A 21,294-nucleotide genomic window follows, 5' to 3' on the forward strand; every position below is an offset into this window, starting at 1 on the left:
CGGAGGAGGGTGACGGGCTCCGGGGCGCCGCGCGGACCAGAGGACGCCCCCCCCTATCTCTCCAGCGTGGAGTGGTTGAACTCTGTGTACAGTGTTGCCATGAGCCGAGTGTGGCTGTGCACGTACAGAGGATGCAGCATGACAGTGTGATCTGATGATGAGGAGGAGGAAGAGGAGGAGGAGGAGGAGGAGCAGCAGCACTGATTTATTTACGAGCTCCTTACATTAGTCACTAATTCAAATGAATTAAGTTCAAGCCTCACTTTCAATTAAATATGCTGATCAATAACAAGATAAGACTTTAATGATCTAGAAGGAAATTCTTGAGCCAGCTTCTTCCTAGATTAAAGTAACATGACAATATACAATATAATAAAGTGAAAACAGATCGAATAGAAAATAAACAGGTAAAAGTTTATTGAAAATTCAATAAAAATATAAGGTTTATACCGAGTAATGCAGAACTAGAGCCTATAAGAGTAACTATCAACAGAAATGAGAATAAAAAAAGGAAGTTACTTGAGACAGAGGAATTAATACATGTGACAGTCAGTAGAAAAGAAAAAGCTATATGGAATATGGAATATTGCACATAATAATGAATATTGCACAGGAACATTTAAAAACAGCACAGAGACAAAATTACAAGAAAACAATTTTAAAGTATGAAGTATAGAATATAAGAGGTGGACGAAATTAAAAGGATAAATCTGTTTGTAAGTTTAAAAATATGTTGAAAGAGAAAAATAATAGAAATGAAATAGATTGAACTGTGTAAAAATATTAGTAATAATACAGAATAAAATACAATCATGGTATGACGTGATAAAATAGCTTCGTTAAAGAACGTTAATCCAGAAAATCTCCATTACTCAATTAAATGATATACATTAGGAATACCTCATATATTACAGTTTTCCTATCAGCACACTACAGTTTCATCATGCTAATTACAATAAAACACGTTTTCCTTTCAAATAAAGCTACACACATAAATAACTGATTGACCCCATTTCCCCATGTCAGCTGGAACAAAATGTTCTCTCTTTGTTCCTTTGATATTTTCAAACTTCTTTTCAGGTTCCAGCCTATCTTCCCCTCACCATTTGTGTTTTTGTAAACGTCGACGCCCAGTGGGATTATTGTGCGCCAGGATACACATAACCTCTTGACAAAAAGGAACAAATCAGGATTACATTGTGTTACGTAACACTTTATTGTGATGGTTGATGTTGCCACTAGGGGGCGACAGTGGTAGTGGATTTCTGTATTGGCATGCTTGGTGGTTTAGTGACGGTATCTCAACATCCAGGGAATAAGTGTTGTGCTGGTTATAATATTTAGATTACAGCAATAGGACTTTAAAAAATATATTTTTAAGTATAAATTAAGGGTCAACTACTTAATGTCAAATAAAACCTGGGAAACAAGTGATAATTCATAAACAGAAGTTATTTCTCATTAATTCCTGCCTCTAAAAGTTTTAGAGAGTGAAATGTTCCGTCAATTTACCTGCACATCCGTTTATTTGCCCACAAATTAACACAAAGCGTAGGTTGAACCACTAATATGAACTATGTAAACTATGTTTGATGCCATAAGTCAGTTGTGTAAAGGTATAGTTGTGTTTTAAGACAGTATAGAAAGTTGTGCAGATACAGATTCACATTTGACTGTGGTGTGTTTGTCAGTACCAGGCATGCTGGTCTGGATAAATGTCAAACTGATCTCTAATTCTTTTCACCCAGATTTGTGCAAAAAAATGGTTGGAACTGCTCTCATATAACAACTGTGGTTAGAAGAAAAGCATAGAATGTACAACTGGTTGAATGCGGAACCCAGAACAGAAATGTTCACAAAACCTGGACAGTTGAAGTCTGAATTTGGTGTCAACAACCTTAATCCGTGGACCCAACCTGACTTGTGTCAACAGTGCAGGCAGCTGTGGTGTAACGGTGCACCACGTTGAGTGTTCTTGCTGAATATGTGAATCCGGCCCTGATGAGGAGAAACACCCTTTCTGGGCTCCTTTAGGGGTAAGATGTGAATGTGGTAATGTTATGGTTAGAGTTAGGTATGAATTTGTCCTGGTTAAGTTTGGGGATAAGGTTTTGGTTCGGTTGTCCACAATGAAGGAAAGTCAATGCATCTGCTAGTGTTCCAAGCATTACTTATGTTGTGAGAACCTACATCTGTTAATGCAGTCACACTGAGGCAGCTGTGGCTCAAGAGATAACACAGGCCGAACCACCCGTCTGTGTGTGTCTATGTGTGTGTCTATGTGTATGTCTGTGTGTGTGTTTGTTTGATTATTGAATAAAACCCTTTACACACTATAATGGAAGTAATATAAACTTCTATCTTGTGTATTAAGTGGAAACCATGTAGATCACACGTGTATCACAATGTCCATCTAATGATTTAATTGAACAACAGTTTAAATAAACCAACAAACACACACACACACACACGTCTGATCTGAAACAAACGGACACTGTCTCTTTTAAAGTCACGCTCTTCGGGATCACTCGGTCTTTTCCGTGTCTGTCCAGCCGGCGGTGTCACTCAACCACGGTGGAGACTTCAGATCACTACACACACCTCACTCTGCACCAGGGTAGGTCACAAACCACTGTCCATTCATCCAGTGGGACCCAGTAGTGAACTGTTTTTTTTTAACGTGGTGTAAACCCTCCACGCTGCGTGTTTTCTGCACAGAAGCCGAACGAGCGTGTAGTTACTTGACGGTCGCTAAATTTAGCTGTTCCCGAGGAGGGGGCTAAGCTAACGTGCTACATCGATGCTACTAGCTAGCGTCTCGTTTGTTCAGTGAAAGCAGGGGGCTTCAGGTCAGTGCCATGTTCCTGTGAGTTCACACGGACATCGTGTGGACACGTGGGTTCAGACTCAACGCAAATGTCACGCAGGACATGAAGTGTTTAATCTGTTTGGTGCCGACTTCTCCTCTTTGTTTACAAATGTAGCATTAGCACGTTCTGCAGGTTAGCTAGCTAGTGTTAGGCACCGCTGTCCTGTTCGTCGGCAAACAAAGAAAAAGTAGCTTATAACGTTGTGCTTTGTACTTTATTAACTACCCACAAGCTCTGTAGTGTCGCTCGTAGTTGGTAGGAAAGTGATAATGTGTCTGTTCACTGTGGATTTAACCAAAACCCCATAGAGCAAGAGTACATGCTTGCTAATCACCTTTCCCCTTATCTGTCCTTTAACCAGTGATTACGTCGGCTTCCAAACTACCATCACACTTCATTCTTACTCAGACATTGCCCCCCCCAAGGTTGCACGTAAGAGGAAAAAGCTTTTTAAACACTATCTGCAAATCTGTTGCTACTATCGCAGGGACTATTTCAGAGAACAGCTGCCCAGCGATTTGTTGTGCAGGACTTTCCGATGATCAACCATGGACGAGGACGACAACCAAGATGAGTTGATCAATCAAAACGCCTCCAGCAGCAAAGGGAGACGTGCTGCACTGTGGGCCATCTCAGGTAGCTCGTGTGATAAGTTCGTGTTTCAAACAAACATTGGCGGATGACTGTTTTCACCAAACTGCATAAAATACGTGACGTGTGTATTGTAATATCCCCCCAGATGACTCGGATGATGATGAAGAGGAGTCTGAAGAGGGAGAATCTGACAGTGGCGAGGAGGAGAATCACCCAGATGGAGAGGATGATGAGGATGAGGATGAGGAGGAGGAGGAAGAAGACGGGAATGAAGAGGAGGGAGGTAAGACGGCTGCAAATAACATCGAAATGATTTGATTGTTATATTTCTGATTGAAGAAGACCTTAAATGCTGTTCTGTCATACACATCCAATGTTATGGCGTCTGATGTTCATATTTAACATAACCAGAGTTTTAAATAATGAGGTAAAGTCATCGATTTAACATGCTGCTGCTGTTTATTAGTCTGGTAAAAAATGGTGTACACTTAATTTGAGGGCTGCTAACTTTTTGCTGTCTGTTATTTAACAATCTGTGGTTTTCCTGTATATTTGAATGTGGACAAATCTGACTTCTGCAATACACTTCACACTTACGACATTACCATTTCTCCACCACTTTGTGTTATGCAGCAATATTGTCTTTAGATATTGTCCATATTGTGGATTGTTTTGAGATTTCTATCCACTTTTGGCAGATGAAGAGGATGAAGATATTAAGGCAGAGGATGGTGCTTTAGGAGGGACCGGTGTTGACCTGGCAGAGATGAGCTCAGATGAGGACTCAGATAAATGTCCCATCTGCCTTAACTCATTCCACAGCCAACCTGTGGCGACACCAGAGAGCTGTGAGCACTACTTCTGTCTCGACTGCATCCTTGAATGGACCAAGGTGGGTGTGACTTAATGTTGCTGTTACACACTGCCTCATATCTTTACATTATCATCCATGGCAGAGTAACTCAGTTGTCGTGTTTTTGTTTTCCACAATTTAGAATGCAAACTCCTGTCCTGTTGACCGTCTCACCTTCAATAACATATACCTCAGAAAATGTTATGGAGGCAAAGTGAAGAAAATTGTGAGTTTCTCTGGATTTTTTTTTAACCCCCGTTAACTCTATATACATTCATATTATGTCAATCAATTGCCTACATGGGTTGTTTGTGATGGCTGTTTCATTTAGATCACAGTGCAAAAGCCTGTGAAGGAAGGTCTAGAAGAAACGGTCGATGTGGACCTGGAGCAGACCAATTGTGAGGTGTGTGGGGGCAGTGACCGCGAAGACCGCCTCTTGCTCTGCGATGGTTGCGATGCTGGGTGAGAAAAATTAATTGATTAATATTGTTGTAAAGAAGAATATCCTAGTATCAACACAACAGTCAGTTTTACCCTGTTTTAGATTCTTAACAACCCTAATGTGAGAGTTCTTGTGGTGGACACATTTTAAGCCTTTTTCTTATCACAGGTATCACATGGAGTGTCTCACACCACCTCTGGACTCTGTTCCTGTAGAAGAATGGTTCTGTCCTGAATGTGAAGCCAGCAATCGTCACACAAGTAAACCGCCAAGTTATTCACCTTCTTATGTTCATACTTGGACAAACAATACTTTGCACTTGGGCAACATATAGTCCTTCACAGACTCTTTATATGGTTAACTCTCTTTAAAAATATACTTCCACGTATCAAAACAAAGCCAAAAGACAGTGAATTTTTCTAAAAGCTTCATATTAACCTGTAGTTGACCTTTTCATTATATTTAAAGTGACACACTCATAAGCATCCTTTCAAAATAAGACATATATTTCTTCTGACTCAGGGGATTCAGTTGTGGAAGTTAGTGATACAGAAAGCCTGCCCTCTACTGCCCGTCCTGCCACCAGCCGCCACCAGCACCGTGCACCAGGTCCCACCAGAGCGATCGCCCGAACCCAGCAGAGCGAGAGGGTTCGAGCCAGTGTCAACCGATTTCGCATCACGCAGGCACGCACGTCACAGGTTTGGCATGAGGCGTGATGCTTCCGTCTTGGCTTATTTACATAACCTACTACCGCAGCAAATGCAAAAGACTGTATCTTGCTGAAATGTTTTGATTCTCTAGAGTTTGTTGTGTAGATTAACTGATATGAGTCATTGTAGTGTAAAGTAAATCAGTGCTGTTAATGACCTATAATGGCATGTGCTTTTGACAGTTTTATTTGGTGTGTGTGTGTGTGTGTGTGTGTGTGTGTGTGTGTGTGTGTGTGTGTGTGTGTGTGTGTGTGTGTGTGTGTGTGTGTGTGTGTGTGTGTGTGTGTGTGTGTGTGTGTGTGTGTGTGTGGTTTATTCAGCAGTGAACCAGTGGAGTAATGCAACATTTTGTCTTACCAGTTGGCTCCCACATATCTTATTCAGTCCACATGGCTGGATGACACGATAAATGCTGTGGTGGCTGGGCTCAACACGGCTGTGTATATACGGGACTTAACACCTCGTGTCCCACCAACCCACAGGCGCAGGACTGGTAAGTGAGCGCACATGAAAAACACACATAACAAAGTCAAAAGTAGGGTTAACATAAACCGAGTCGTTGTGTTCTTGTGAAGAGGAATGACTTGTTATTTGATGAACAGTAAAGCGTAGAAGGGTCGGCAGCAAGAGGACGTCTTCTGCGAAGGGTAAAGGTGCAACTACAGGATTCAGGAGGAGAAAAAGGAGAGGGAGGAGATCAAGAAAAGTGAGTGTGTCAACATCAGTCTTGACATTTAAATTGTGTTTGTCAACACAGTTCGTCGATAAATTCCATGTCCGTATTTCTCGACTAGGTGGGGAAAAAGACGGCCACTCCTCGAAGCCGTATTGCCAATAATCTTGGAATTGTAAAGAACAAGAAGGGCACTGCGCTCCCTACAGTTTACCAGCCCTCAGAGCACACACTAAGCAATATGCGTGCTGACATAGGTGCTGCATCCCTCTCCATCTATGGAGATCCTTTTGGCCTCGATCCATTCACAGAACGGTAAGAGGACTTGCTCAGAATTGTGGCCTGAATATCATGTTTCAGACTTTATATTAAAATACTACATTTTGGATGTTTTTTTCCTAAACTAAACTAAATTAAAACCAGTTTACACATTTAAAGTTAGCCTTATTGTAATCATTAATTATCATCATCTGTTACTGCACAAATGTGGATAACGCTAATGTCTTAATGTGTTTGTATCTAACAAGGCAGATTGTGACTTATGATTTTCTTTTAACCAGTGAGGAAGAGGAGCAGCAGCAGCAGCACGCCCACGTTTTATCACTGCTGGAGGCCAAGAGACGAGGAATCTCTCGCTCTGCTCTTCGCTCTCACCAGCCTGTAGCTCGACCAATCAGTGCCAGCCTTTCCAGGTAACATCACCTCTACACCATGATGTAAAGAGAGGCTATTTTTTTCAAAGCACAGTGTTACTGATAACCTTGATGATGACTCTGTTCAGTTTCAAGTTGACATTAAGACAGTGAGCACAATATCGGAACCTTGAAACTGATGCAGCTAAATGCAATTTTATCATCTTTCATTTTATGATTTACACCTGTGCTTTTTATGTGAGCTGTGAAAAGGGTCAAAAGAAAAGAGCAGTTGATAAAACAAATATGGTACCATACTAAATTCGGGGAACATCCAAATCAAGTAAAAATGTACAGAAAGTGAATATTCAGCAATGCATCACAAGATAACAGTATTTTTCGTCTAAATCTACTAAAATGATGGTGTTTATAGATCTTACATTTGTCCTTTCCTTAGTCAAAAATAATAAAGAAAATCATCTGCTGCTAAGAATGGAAACAAAGTAGCAAATTCCAAGTCATACTCCGGGTCTTCCTGATCAAAATGGTATCAAGCTTGATACATACTTTGAAAATCTAATTAAAGGTTTGCTATGCTACACCAGGAGAGGTGTGGATGTCCCCCAATCAGGGGGTGTGGTGGAGGCGGCTCCCGTGCCTGACCTGCTTGGCAGTATACTTACAGGACAGAGCATGCTCTTGATGGACAGCTCTGACGTCGTCATTCGTCGAGATGGTTCCCTTAAAGCTACCAAGCCAAGTAAGTCTGTGTTGCACATTTTTAAAAGCAGTGTAAATGGTGAGAAATACTTGTGTTGTAGCTGTGACTATTTATGAAGCTATACACAATAAATCCTGCTGTTCAAACGTTTTTAGATTAACCTAAACAGGAATTCTTACATATATAAATGTTCATCCAGTTGGTGAATAGCAAACTTTAGATTATTTAATAGTCCAACAGTGCTTCTTGTTCCCCCATATTGGCAGCGACTTATTGTCAGCTGATTGTGACTGACTGGGCGGTTTGTCATCTCTAATTCCACTTCTCTGGTTTTCGCTCTGAAAAGTATTGTGAGCACTTGTACTACTTGTAAATTGGCCCTTTGTATGTTTTTATCTAATGTACGTTTTGTGTTTACAGTGATGCCATCCACAATAAAGCCAGGTAGCAGCAATAGCAGCAGCTCAGGAGATGCGACCATCAACCCCGAGATGTCGCCGATCCAAGGAGACAGTTCTCCGTCTCCCCACTTTAACGGCCACCTACCAGGATCCTCCCACAGCTCTATAAACAGACCTTTGTCCACGGGCTCTGTTCGCTCACCCCCGTGTACGCCCCACTCAGCCATCCACACCCAACCACCCCCCTATTCTGATTTGCCACCTAGAGGTCATCCAGGTTTGCAGCCACCTCGTCCAAACAGACACACCCCCTCTCCTGGCCACCGGGGAACCAATGAGGTTAGAGCCTCCAGGGAAACCTCCTCCTCGTCCATCCACACTGCACCAGGCTCAAACTTCAAGGGAACGATTCCATCACAGTCCCAACCTAAAAAAGCAGCTGCAAAGCCAACGTGGGTCGACGTATCGGTGCTTCCTCGGATACCAAAAATAAAAAGAGAGAGTAGTGGTGAGACAAATGATGGCAGTAGTCAAGCTGGCAGTAATAGAATCAGTAGTACTAATGGGAGTAGTAGTAGTAATGGTTACGGCATGCCTGAAACGGGCATGAACAGCCTCGCTGGGGACAAGAGCAGGAAGCAAAGTGTAGACAAGCAGAAGGGCAGGGTTGATGGTCAAGGCCAGAGGCACAGGTCTGACGGAGCGGGGTCATCGTCAGCCTTCTCCAACTCATTTTCCTCCTCTTCCTCCTCCACTGGTTCGCCCGCCAGCCAGTCACGGAATCCTTCAGCTTCCTCATCTTCATCATCAGTGAGCTTCCGCATTAACGCCAGTGGGAACTCCTGGCAATCGAGGCGGCTAAGCGTTACATCACCCTCTACTAGTGGAGGCAGCATGAAAGAACACCGGAGAGAAAAGGAAGATGAAGCCAAGAGGAGACAGTTGCGCAGGGATAAGCAGATGCTACTTGCATCGCATACGCTGGTTAATGATGAACAAGACAGTACTAATATCTATGATCCCTTTAATCCCACTCTGTCAGACGCAAGCAGCTCAGACAGTGAAGCTGAGAGCTCAAGCCAGGATAAGAGCTCCCTACATGCCACACATGAGTTCAAGGCTCCCAGTTTAAGAAGAAAGGAGGATGTAATGCAAAATAAGCAGGACCGGGTTCGTGTGAAAACTGAAGAAGAGGAGACTGAGGTCTCACAGGGGGAGCTGAGGAGAGCTAATGCTCTGGAAACCATATCACAGGAGGCCGGATGCTCACAGGAATACGTCAAGGTGGAAAAAGAATCAAGATTAGTAGACATTAAGGTTGAGAAACAAACATCATTACTTGACACTATAGTTAAGAGAGAGCCAGGGCTAGATGATGAAGAGGAAGCAGAAAGGAGTCCCAATTTAACAATGGATTTAAATTCAGACACAGCTGACATCACAGTACCTGCTCATCACAGCCTCGATCTTTTAAAGACTGAGAAAGAGACTGTGAAAGAGGAGAGTGTGGAGAGTGAAGGATCTCAACGTGGTGCTTTCCCTAACTGTAGGAAGGATTCATCAGCATCCAGCTCGGCTCCTACCAAGAAGAAACAAACAGAATCTAAATCGGTCTCCACTTCTTGTTCCAAGTCACCATCAAGAGATCTGGGCCATAAGAGGAAAACCTCCAAAGCTCCAAAAGAGTCTCAATCTAGCAGCTCAGAGACGGACAAAGGCAGGAGAGGAGACCATCATGCCTCTGGCCAGGGAGGCAGGCAGAAAGAAAAGGAGAAGGACAGAGAAAGGAGTTCGAGGAGGTCAAGGTCCAGAGAGAGAAGGAGAGCACGCTCAACCTCACAAAGCTCTCAGTCCAACTCCCCTGATAAGAGCAGCAGAAAGAAACGGCGATCCCGGTCGCATTCCAAAGAAAGGAAGCGATCTAGGTAAATATGTTCGTCCAATATTTATTTTGAGTATATATTTAACATTAAGACCTTTGTTGACCAATGTGTTTTGTCACCTACAGGTTTTATCTGTAAATGTTGATTTATTCTTTAAATTTTTTCCCAGGTCTGTTTCCAGCTCGAGTAGCAGAGAGCGTTCAAGGAGGAAGAAGCAAAAGAGCAAGGGGAAAATTTTGGACATCGAAGGGGACCACAAGAGAGGACACATGGCAAAGGACAAAAGACCCGGTCGGTCCCGGTCCAAGTCGCGTTCCAGATCTAGATCCTTATCAAGATTGAAGGACGATAGACGGGGCTTGTCTCGTTCAAAGTCGCGGTCAAAATCACGATCAAGATCCAGGGAAAGGAGGAAAGATCCCACACGACAGCAACAACCATCCCAATCCTCCAGAGACAAAGTGGGGTCACGATCCAAAGACAAGAGGAGACACAGGTCTAGATCGAGCTCAAAAGAGAGGATGGCAGAAGAAGGATCGAGCTCAAAAGAGAGGAAGAAAGAAGAAGGATCATCATCCAAGAGTTCACAGAAAAACTTGGGGTCGTCTGTTTCATCCTCTAAAGACAAGAAGCAGATACAAGACAAGAAAAAAGAGAAGGATGTCATTCACAACTCGCTCAAAGAGGAGAAAAAAACTAAAAGGAGTAAACAGGAGTTCCCCTCCTCGATTTCCACATCTAAAGTTAAAAAGGAAGTCATAGACCTCAGGGAAGACAACGAAGCCCCAACAGCGGAAATGACAAAAGAGGTGATGGTTGTAAAAGAAATTAAGAAAGAAAAACGAACATCTCTTGATATGTTTGAAGATGCTCCTCTCGCCAAATCAATTAAGACAGAAGAAATCGACTCTTGGTCTTTGCCAGAAGCCAAAGACATAAAAAAAGAAGGGATGGAAGAAGACCTCAGCCAGACTCAGATGTGTGGAATAAAGACTGAGACTTGTGAAATCACGATTAAATCAGAGCCAAGTTCCCCTAAAGTGTGCCACCTCACCTCATTTTCTACATTGACAGCACCTGTCACAGAAGACACTCAGCAGGATGCAGCCTCTCCTGGGTTAATGACCTCAGAGGAACAACCAAACGCTGCAGGGCTGACTCTCTCTGTGAAGCAGGAAGTTCTGCAACCCTCTGACTCTGATGACGACTTCAATGTCGACGTGATGCTTGACAACCTGGACTATGTGAAGTCCGAGTGCACAGAGGGAGGCGATGGCTTTGTCAAACAAGAGAAGGAAGACGAGGAGGGGAAGAAAGAGGGAGAGCAGGTATCGGCTGTGGTTGGAGCCAAATCTAAGGCTCCAGTGAAGAGGGTCACCTGGAACATACAGGAGCCCGAGGGGCCCCAACCAGAGAAATCTGCAAGCAGTAAGTGTTGCTGCTAGATCCCCCCCCACATCACCTCTGATCACCTGTTCACATTGGATCAATAGATCAAGCTCATACACGTTTAGTATAATGATATTTAGCATTTTAATGTCCAACAGGAAGCAATTTAAATGTGTTTTCTATCTGGTTCCCAGAATCCCACCCAAATGTTTTTTTGAATTCTTTCTTTCACAGAGGTGGCTCTTTATAAATTGAAGCTGAAGCAGGAAGGAGCTCGCAGACCCTCCTCCACGGCCCAGACATCCAGTCAGGTAAGACTGATCCACGTGTCCCTGCAGAGTTAAATCTGGGTTTTTTGGATCAAGTTGTTTTCTTGAAATACTTAAAAGCATGTAATGTGAATAATGACCAGATGGTGGCAGTGGTTATCTGGAAGTACAGTACTGTCTTTCCAAAGTCACATTGTCGAAACTAATACTGAAGCATTTTCAGGTTAAACGAAAGTGAAAGGCTAACTGTGGACTTCCTCTCAGATTACATTGAAACACTCTATTGTCCACAAGAAGTCTTCAATACAACATCTACAAACATAATAAACCTGTATAAGATATATACAATTAGTAATTTGTTATTTGTGTATGTTATGTATGTCTGACATAGATTTGATGATTAGTTGATTCACTGAGTGAACATCAACTTTTTTTCTGACCTTTAAATGATTTAGGTCAATTTTCAAGTAAGACCATTTTTTCAGTTCTGCTTATTACAGGATTTGATTCTTTTCTGTGTCTTGTGTGTATAAACTTAATATATTTGGGTTTTGGACTGTAGGTCAAATAAAACAAACTATCTGGATCTAACTCGACAAATTTGTGATTGAGAGATTCATTTTCAGATGAATTGATGATGAAAATAATTGTTAGTTGTGTCCATAAGTAATCTTCCTTATTATCTCTTTTGACTTTTTACAGGACATCACTGGTGAGTCCTCCAAAAAAGGTGCAGGCGCTCGGCTCGGTACTTCCTCTAGATCTGATGGCCTAAATCCAGAGGGCTTATCAGAGACTGGACAAGGCGATGAGGAGGAAGGAGATGTGTCAAGGAAAGATAAGGTGAATATGCATTATAAATGATTTACTTTTTAACTGAATGTTTGTAATAATAATGATTTTAAAACTCACATTAAGAAGTGCTTCATTCCCCAAATCAATCCTCTACGTAGAGAGGACCCGCTCCCGATGTAAATATAAAGTATTCAAATATAAAGGGCCCATTCTAGGGGAAAGAAAACAACAATTCATACAATTTTAAATGAAACACACTGGAGAAAACATCACTATTATTTTATATTCAATTTCTGCAAATAGATCCCTTTCACCTGAATCTTACAGACTCTGTGCCTCAGTCTGTCTATTAAAATACTGTCTCCCTCCTTTGTTGTTGTTTTGAGATTATTCTTTATTAACAACAAGAACATAACTGATGTCTTATTCATCCCAACAGTATTTGAAAAAGTTGCACATGCAGGAGAGAGCTATCGAGGAGGTGAAGCTCGCTATCAAACCTTTCTACCAGAACAGAGACATCAACAAGGATGAATACAAAGACATTCTACGCAAAGCTGTCCAGAAGGTGGGTGACACGTTTTGTCAACATACCGAAAGGGTTGTGACTCATCAACCGCTTAAACCACTGATACCTATTTGGTTAACAAATTTAAAACAGGTTATCAGATGACTAAGAGAATTGTGTCTAATCATTTTGTGTTCCTGGTCCTCAGGTGTGCCACAGCAAGAGCGGTGAGATCAACCCAGTAAAGGTGGGCAATCTGGTCAAGGCGTATGTGGACAAATACAAACATGCTAGGAAACATAGTAAAGGAGAGGACTTAGGGCAGGAACCACAAATCTGCGACAGCCCATGAGGAGTCGTGAACTACAGGCAAGAGCAGCTGCACCCGCCACAAACACACATTCATGTTATTCTACGTTTTAGTGATAAACGGTTGACTTCAGAATCCCTCACCGCTTCAAGATGGAACAGTGAAATCTCGAACTCTGACTTAAACCACCCATGGGTCTCCTCCTCTTGGACTGTCACTGCCATGACCTAGACAGTTTGGGTCTTGCAGCTCAGAAAGTTAATGGGAGACTCTGGGGTTGTGCCTTAAAGAGGCAAATCTCACATCGCCCTCCCATGGACTGATAAATCAGGTTGCATATCACTGGAAGGGTGCAGTTTGGACTTTGAGGTTTCTATGGTGACAGCAGGGGTATTCATCGGTGGCAAAACTTTTTTGTTTGTTTGTTAAGAAATGACTTCAAAGTATGCAGTGAATGCATATTTCAAGATTTTTGTCACATCAAGGAGAGACACTTATGCAATTTTTGTAGGAAATTTCAGTAGAGAAATTAAACACTTTTAGATTTGGTTGTAAATAATATAGATTTGATATATCCGTGTAATGTTCCTTACATCTGTGTTGCCTGCTCCGAATGACTTGACATAAATGGTTCTAGTTTGTAGATCAGGTTTTTTTTTTTGTTTTTGTAATGTATTTAAAAGCCTCTGTTTCCTGTCTTCCACTTCTCAAATATCCATGTTGATATAGTCGGTGCACTACAGGGGAATTCTTCCTCGGTAGTTTGAAATGAACAATGGAGTCACTCTTCTAAAAGAAAAAACACAAAAAAGCCTACTTGATTTCTTACGCTCTGAAAAACTGAATGACCTCGTTTTCAACCCCTTGACTAAAATGTTGAGAATTTGGGATTCTTTTATTTTTTTCTGTGCCTAATGAGTTAAAGTAGTATATAAAAAAAATTGTACCATTTCCCTGAATAGGTGAAATTTTATTTGTTTTTGGGCATTCTGTTTTAAAGTCTGCAATGCTGAGTAATGTAGATTTAACTTTAAAGAACAAAATGATTATAACACAGACTATATGCCTCAGTTAATAAACAGAAATGTCAATGTTTAGATTTCGTCCAACCGGTTGCTCTCATCTCCACAAACATTTTAACTACAGTGAATTTCTTTGTTTCTTTTTATATATAATGTTTATTAATACATATGAAGCTAATTTATGGGCATAGTTTTGTGGAATTTGTGAGATCCATTTATTGTCTGTATATAAAAGATCATGGAACAACTTATAAACCAGAGATTTTTCCATTGTGGGTATGATAGAATAATAAAAAAAAAAAAGCCTTTAGTTGACAAATTAAACAAATAATTTCAGTGTTAACCATCAAGTGTTTAATGCAGCCACATGAATGACTGCTTTGTTAGTGTCTTCAGCTTAATTCTGACCCTTGTTATTCGTAGCTGCTCTGCATTGCTTCCTTTAACAAAACTACTTTGTTCCTGTTCATCATTCTGTTGTCCACACTACTTAGTTTGACTACTGTAAAGACTTGTATGGTGGGCGGTTGGACTTTGGCTGCCAGGGACTGGACAAATCTAAAGAAACAGGTGCTCATGTTTATCTGAATGTATATTTTTTGTTTCTGCATTTACTTGATCAAACACGGCCGGTGTTTCTAAGAGGGAACACAACAATAAATCGATGATAATGAAAAGGGTTTGGTCTCAGTTTAATTCAAGTACTTACTCATATTCTGTCCTGTTGCCGTATTTCAGTTTGAAAGATTTACTAATTTACGTGCTAACATCTGAACATTATCACTGTTGATACACTCACTTTTGAGAAACTGAAAAGTGTCTCTTCTTATTGGGTTAACGTTAACAAACCTGAAGCTACAGTGTATGGCTTTTGCATTGGAAGTTAATACATGGACTTTTTTAAAGCTTAAATTTGGAGGAAATAAAAGCGTCATTCAACTTTAACAAAACCCTAGATTTGTCAGTATTTCACCAAGAATAGTTTTTTTTCAGGCCCGGTGGTACTCGCCCAAAAAATTCGAAGCGCTCAAAAATGCTAAACCAGCATTTCTTAGCCATAACATTTACAAGTCTGTATTAATGAACTGAGATGACGTCATGAAGGGTAAAACCATTTATTTGAAATACAAAATACAAAATGACCAGCAGAGTAAAAGAAATAAGTGGTTAAAGGTTGAAGTGCAAATCAATTCACCACAGACATGTAAACATATTGCAGTCGGTGGCTGTATGACACAAAAAAATATACGACCTCATAAATATGTGACCAGTCAGATTTACCATCATATTGGTCCTAATCTCTTTACTACATAGAGCTGCTCAATACGTGTAAATAATTATGAATCATGGAAAACTTTATTTTAAAGCCTAACTTGTTGTCTTTCACTTGAGTAACAGTCCCAGTAATGAAGGAGTCGATTTCCACTTTGTAGTGATAGAAAATATCTGTTTTTTTTTTCTAACAGTTTGGGGCTAATCAGAACAGAAGACGATGCAAAGCAGCAACGTGGAAATACAGTTGATCGATAATGGCAAATTCTGCAACATCCAATAATGATTCTGTTCATTTCTGCTTCTGACGTAGGACATTCAACAAGGCATTTTTTTTTTTTTATGTCGAAGCTTTTGGTAAGAGCAGGATATCGTGCACTATTTGTGTCCCATAGCATATTGAAGAATTCCTTGTTTGAGGCCAGTGCTGATGAAGTTTCAGATCTAATGCAGGAAGGTCGGGTCCACATCTATCGGCAGGCCGAACACGGAGTTGATGAGATCGTAGAGGCTGTTGTGCGACATCTGTAGGCTGACGTTGGCGCTGTGAAGAGACGAAGCGCCCTCCATCTGGGCCATCTCATGAAAGTGTCGACAGATCAGAGGAACCACCTACAGGGGCAGAGGAAGAGAGAGAGAGACTTATTAGCACATTTCGTGGGAAATTTGTTCTGTAGTTTTTGCGTAATCCTGCAGACAGACAAACGAATGGAACAGAACGTCCTTCGGAGGTAAAAAAAACCAAACAATTTATACCTTGACAGTGATGAGTTTCTTCTCCAAAGCTTTTCCATCAGGAAACTTCTCTCCAAAGCACATGTTGATGACGTATTCAGGAGAGCCCCCGTTGTTCTCTTTAAACTTCTTCAGGTCTGTAACAGAAGGTTATTTCACAGTATAAATCTAATGCAGATAAAAGTTCTAATACTAGTAACAAGACCTACTTTAATTCAGATTGAAGATGAACAGGAGATCCACACCTACCATTCACATACTTCTCGAAGCTGAGGAGCTCTACCCTAGTGTTCTGGGGCAGCTTTCTGGGGTCTGGCAGAGCCACACTGGGGTCACTGGTGCTGGCGAACACGTGGCACCTGTCCTGCCTCCAGGCGTAGATACCAGTCTCACAGACCTCCAGCAGGAGACCCCTCTGGATGCTGTTGAGGATGCGGTTGGTGAATTCGATCTGTTGTAAACAAGGCTGTGATTAGAAAAAGTCCTTTTAACACTAAAACTATTAAAGCGTCCTTGTCTCACGGACGATGAACATCTGTATAATGTATTATCTACCTACTTATTCCACAAACGTCTGCCTGTCTGCATGTGGGTCAGCAACTGGGTCAAACCAAACCACGGGTCAAAATCGCCGGCAGATTTTTTATCATTTTATTATTTTTATTTCACCATATCAGGCTGACGCAGACCTTTATGGTTAGGGGAAGATAAAACCAAGGAGTAATCCTGAAGGAGCTCCAGGGCATTACCTCGTGCCAAGCAAACAACACATTCCAAACTGGCATGATTAGAACAGGCCCGGCACCAGTTAGTTTTAAGTAAAAACTGCACCCTCAGATGATCTCACATTCACCCAACTTCCTCCGGAAAGAGTGTTGATACTGTCTCGAGAGCTGAGGGATTACGTGTTTACATGGAGCCAAATCACACCGAGAGCAAGGTCTTTTTTTTTTTAATGTCCCACACTACAACCACCCCCTGAAATCAAACTGATCAAAGTTCTTTGAGGAAGAGTTATTTCCACGATGTTTACTGCCCCCCTCCTAATTACCAGGTCACATGGTGACGAGGGTGTATTGCACGCAGTACAATTACACATGAGCAGTATCCCATATACTTCAGGTCATTCTTTCAATACACGCTAGTGATGTGAGACGCAATCCTGACAACGGTTTCACACTGTTCCTCAAACCCACACGTAGCTAACATGCATGTAAACAACGCATGATCTAAAAATGAGGAATACAGATGATGTGGTTTGTTGGGTAACACTTGATGCTCACAATAACTTTGTTGACTCCAAAGGGCATGTTTAAGTTCTGACTGAGCTCTGTTTAAACATACATTTAGCCATATGTTGAACTTTTGACTGTTCAAAGTCAATATCTCACAGCATCTCACAGCTGTACAAAAAAATGTAATGGTCATTATTACTGAGTCCAAGAGACATATCAGAGCCTACAAGTCTGCTTCTTTCCAAAGGTAGATTGTCCACAGTTGAACAGCTAAACTACTGGGAAGCACCGTGTAGGACATATTAAAAGGACAATGACGGGGACAGTACAGGTTAACTGCAGGAAAATATACTTTAAAGACAATAAACTCTTAATATGTGTCTTTTAAAACTGTTCTTCAGTAGTTGATGTCCAGCTGATACAACCATGTACCTGTTTGTGGTCGAGCAGGCCGTCAGTGGAGGGGAAGCAGAGGTGTTGGCCGTTGAGGTCGGGGGCCTCTTGCTGGTAGTGGAGCTGGAGACATGCGGTGGCCAACGTGACCTTAAGCATTTCTTTTTTCCTGTAGTGGATGGAGACCTCCAGGTCATAGATACTTGGCTGCTGACCTGAGCTGACGACTGGTGTAGGATTTACTGCAAACAACATCCAATAAAAGTTCACATTACAAATTTGAGATTTTTTATTTTCTTCCAGAACAGCATTTTGTTTCAGTGGAGGAATGTACCCTCGTAGAAAGACTGTTGATCTGGTAAAGCTTGCGGGTGGTTCTCTGCTGCAACAGTGTAACTTCCAAGGACGGCTGGATCGGGCTGGCAGTAGTTCTCCACCCACAGTTGTTCCTCTATGATAGACAATAAAAATCGTGTTTAACTACATTCAACCTCAATTATAAACCATGTAAAATCAAATATTATAGACTTATTAAGAGAATTTCCCCTCGCAAAAAGACACTGTACCTATTGGTTGGTTGCCCAGATCCAAGGCTGTGAAATTATTCTCCAGATTGTACTGTTAGGAGGAAAAAGACATTATGTGATGTGAGTATCGAATTGCAGCAAACGGCAGGAAGTAAATCTACAAAACAATACAGACAGTAATGTCGCCTGCTGAACCACTTTACAGAGAGAAGTGAAAGTGTGCTCTCAGCAATACTGTACCTCATTTCCTAGGGGGAATAACTCTGTGGGAGAGCTGTAGATGTCTGGAGTCATGACTGAGTCCTCCTGGGAGTCCTGTTTTGGCAAGTCTGTCTGTCTGTCTGCAAGAAAACAAGGAAGCGTGCATTTTACACACAAACTCCCAAAACGTCTCCACAGCGAAAGCCTCGGATCAAACAAGCAGCCGTCTTACGCTCAGTGTTCTTGATTTGGTAGATTTTGTGGGGGTCGTCCGAGTTCTTGGAGTTGTCCTCTATCATCTTGAAGCGCACCGAGAGGTTGTTGAGGGCGCAGCGGAAGTTGGTTTTCCACCGGGCCTTGTCATTGGGGAACTCGTGGATTTTACCACTCGCCACGGCCCACGCCTGCGAACCAGACAAATAACCACAGTGTTAATACATGTAGGTACTTTTCTTAGCAGTATTTGAGAGCCTAAATTACTACTTCAAACATGTCTGTACTTTCCATCCAGTCTATTCATCTAAAAGCTTAAATTACTAGTTACATTACAGATTAGGATTTAATGGAATGACTAATATAATAAAATTTGAATGAATGTTTACACTAATCATTTAAAGGACACTCCCCAATACACCTGCAAACAAAAGGACTTGTCGCGCTATTAAAAAAAAGGAAGATACTAAACAGGAATCACTTTCTCATTGAACGCTGACTTAATTGTACTTACATTCCAAACATTATTACGGTATTGCATCATAAAGGTTGTATCTACATTTGGAAAAACATCTTCAGTTTCAGTGAAACTTAGGGATCACTCTACATAATGAAAAAAAAATCACTGTTTGCCTGCTTTTACTTGTAATAGAGTATTTTTTTTTTTATATTTAAAGTGTAGCACTTATATTTTGCTTCCTCTTTACTTAAGTGCAGGTGCCACTACTGGCGTTGGTAAGCGGTTATTGCCTCTGTCTCACAAACAAGGACTCTGACAGAAATGAAATGACGCCCTAATTTGTATTTTTGGCACAATATCACACTTTAAAAGTTTTCCACTTAGTCAGGAAATAACACAGCAGTTGTCAACAAAGCCATTAACATGTTATCTAATCCAGATATAAAAGCTGTATTGCGGTGTCAAGTTCCACAGAGGCTGTTAAACTTACCCGAAATATTTTACTGTCCTCATCCTTGCAGTCCTTTCTGGAGTTGTGCTTCCAGGGGACTCTGAACTTGTTTTGGGTCACATAGCGCAGACCTGTGTACTGGCCCGTCTCCACCTGCTCTATGAGCCAGCTGGCAAACTGAGGCTTTTGGTGGCTGCGAGGAAACATGACAGATCAGTTCTGTTGTTGTTTTTTCTTTTTAAATGACACGTAAGTAGTCATTCTCACATAAGTAGAGCGACAGGGAGGAAATAGGAAAGTCAGCCCACACAGCGCAGAGCAGAGCAGTGTTTTTCTCTCTGACTCTTAACCACACAGACGCCTGCAACCCTAAATGTGGTGTTTCACACTTTGCTACACAGCAGCATATGTTGCAGTAAACAAAGCTGAAGACAAGTACACACACAGCAGGATTTACAGGAAGGAAATGCCTCACAATACGTACACATCACTCCCAACAAATTAGAACAGACACACATTGATAATGTTTCTCTTTACCTTTGCATTTCTCAGTAGATGTCACTCTGGTTGGACTCTGGTTTAAATCCAGCTGTAGATGTGGTTCCTCGCTGCTCCTTTCCAGCATTTATAGAAAGCACAGCCTGTGATGTCAAGGGAGGTGGGCGGGCTTCGCGTACAGCCACTCGTCACTGTATCGCTGGTGCCCGCGGCTGATGAAGACGCCCCCTACAGACCAGACGTGGAGGGTAAATCTGTGGAATTTGTTCCGGCCAGAAATGAAGAAGAAGAAAGTGAAACTGAGATATTGATCAGGGTTTCTTGCATCACCACGTCATCATCCGCATTTCATCATCCAAAATTATTGTTTTCTCAAATGGGGTTTGTCTGACCTGGAGCTCAGGGATTTTCTAATGGCTATTAATGACATAATATATTAAAATGTGTTCTTCTTTATTTTGGCGTCATACACAAATAATTGTTCAACCCTCGTGTATTCATAAGACACCTAAAGTAATGTTGCAGCGGTCAATCAAAGAAATTCCCTCTTTCTTTTCCAAACCACACAAATGATAAAATCAGCTTTAACAAAACTTCCCCTCCTGAAGCACAACTCACGTCCTTTATAATGATCCAACCAACAGAAATCAGCACAAATGGAGAAGGAGATTTTACTAAAAAGAACCTTACTTGAAACGTGAATTTAGAAAAAATTCTGAGCTCACACACTGAACACACTCTGTTCCTCTGGAGTGGAGTTGAACCTGTCAGTCTCCGGGGCTAATGTAATGCTCCTGAATGCAGCTGTGCACGTACGGATCTTTTACATCCATACAAATGTGCAGGCTTAATATTTCACACAACCCATGCACCATGTAGTTGTAATGTGGACCAGCAGATCCAGATGTACCATACAACATGCCAGTGCATTTCCATATGAAATAGCTCACATAAATTCATGATAGCATTTAAAGATTCATACTTTTTGTGAACAGTTTCAGTTGCCAGCAGACATGTGGTTGAGTAGAAATTGTCCCATCTGCTCTAACCTGACTGATCAGCTTCATCACTCCCTTTAAGGGAAACCGCACACTTCCTGTGAATTCGAACAAAGGAATCCACCAGTTGCTAAGCCTTCATAAATCTGCAGCGTCTGGGACTTTCAGAGTGAGAATCGTGCAGGTGTGAGCCTGTGGGCGACAGTGCTGCGGGGTTCCCCTCCTCTCAATGA

General features: G+C 41.6%; 2 protein-coding genes across 4 annotated transcripts; one reads left to right on the forward strand and one right to left on the reverse strand.

Annotated features, from left to right (window-relative positions):
- The first annotated feature begins 2,507 nt into the window (after nt 1–2,507).
- On the forward strand, nt 2,508–14,757 carry phrf1 (PHD and ring finger domains 1). Of its 3 annotated transcripts, none has more exons than XM_034587185.1 (19): nt 2,508–2,617; nt 3,358–3,506; nt 3,610–3,747; nt 4,163–4,356; nt 4,460–4,543; nt 4,649–4,782; nt 4,931–5,022; nt 5,285–5,463; nt 5,836–5,968; nt 6,078–6,181; nt 6,270–6,463; nt 6,709–6,840; nt 7,386–7,540; nt 7,922–9,827; nt 9,955–11,213; nt 11,409–11,485; nt 12,146–12,286; nt 12,678–12,806; nt 12,955–14,757. In XM_034587185.1, the coding sequence occupies exons 2-19, from the start codon at nt 3,419–3,421 to the stop codon at nt 13,096–13,098; spliced, it is 5,283 nt and encodes a 1,760-aa protein (XP_034443076.1). In that variant the 5' UTR covers nt 2,508–2,617; nt 3,358–3,418; the 3' UTR covers nt 13,099–14,757. The 3 variants fall into 3 exon arrangements, with proteins under 3 accessions (XP_034443076.1, XP_034443079.1, XP_034443078.1); XM_034587188.1 differs by having other exon boundaries at nt 5,285–5,448; XM_034587187.1 differs by lacking the exon at nt 2,508–2,617 and adding an exon at nt 2,635–2,849.
- A 781-nt stretch (nt 14,758–15,538) lies between these two features.
- Nucleotides 15,539–20,223, reverse strand: irf7 (interferon regulatory factor 7). Its single transcript, XM_034587192.1, has 10 exons — nt 20,103–20,223; nt 19,605–19,758; nt 18,674–18,845; nt 18,481–18,581; nt 18,280–18,331; nt 18,048–18,164; nt 17,753–17,955; nt 16,335–16,536; nt 16,107–16,222; nt 15,539–15,962 (listed from the first exon to the last, which is right to left on the reverse strand). The coding sequence occupies exons 1-10, from the start codon at nt 20,108–20,110 to the stop codon at nt 15,795–15,797; spliced, it is 1,293 nt and encodes a 430-aa protein (XP_034443083.1). The 5' UTR covers nt 20,111–20,223; the 3' UTR covers nt 15,539–15,794.
- Nucleotides 20,224–21,294: the final 1,071 nt, after the last annotated feature.

This window comes from Hippoglossus hippoglossus, chromosome 6 (genome assembly GCF_009819705.1).
Source record: "Hippoglossus hippoglossus isolate fHipHip1 chromosome 6, fHipHip1.pri, whole genome shotgun sequence".
Lineage (NCBI taxonomy): Eukaryota > Metazoa > Chordata > Actinopteri > Pleuronectiformes > Pleuronectidae > Hippoglossus > Hippoglossus hippoglossus.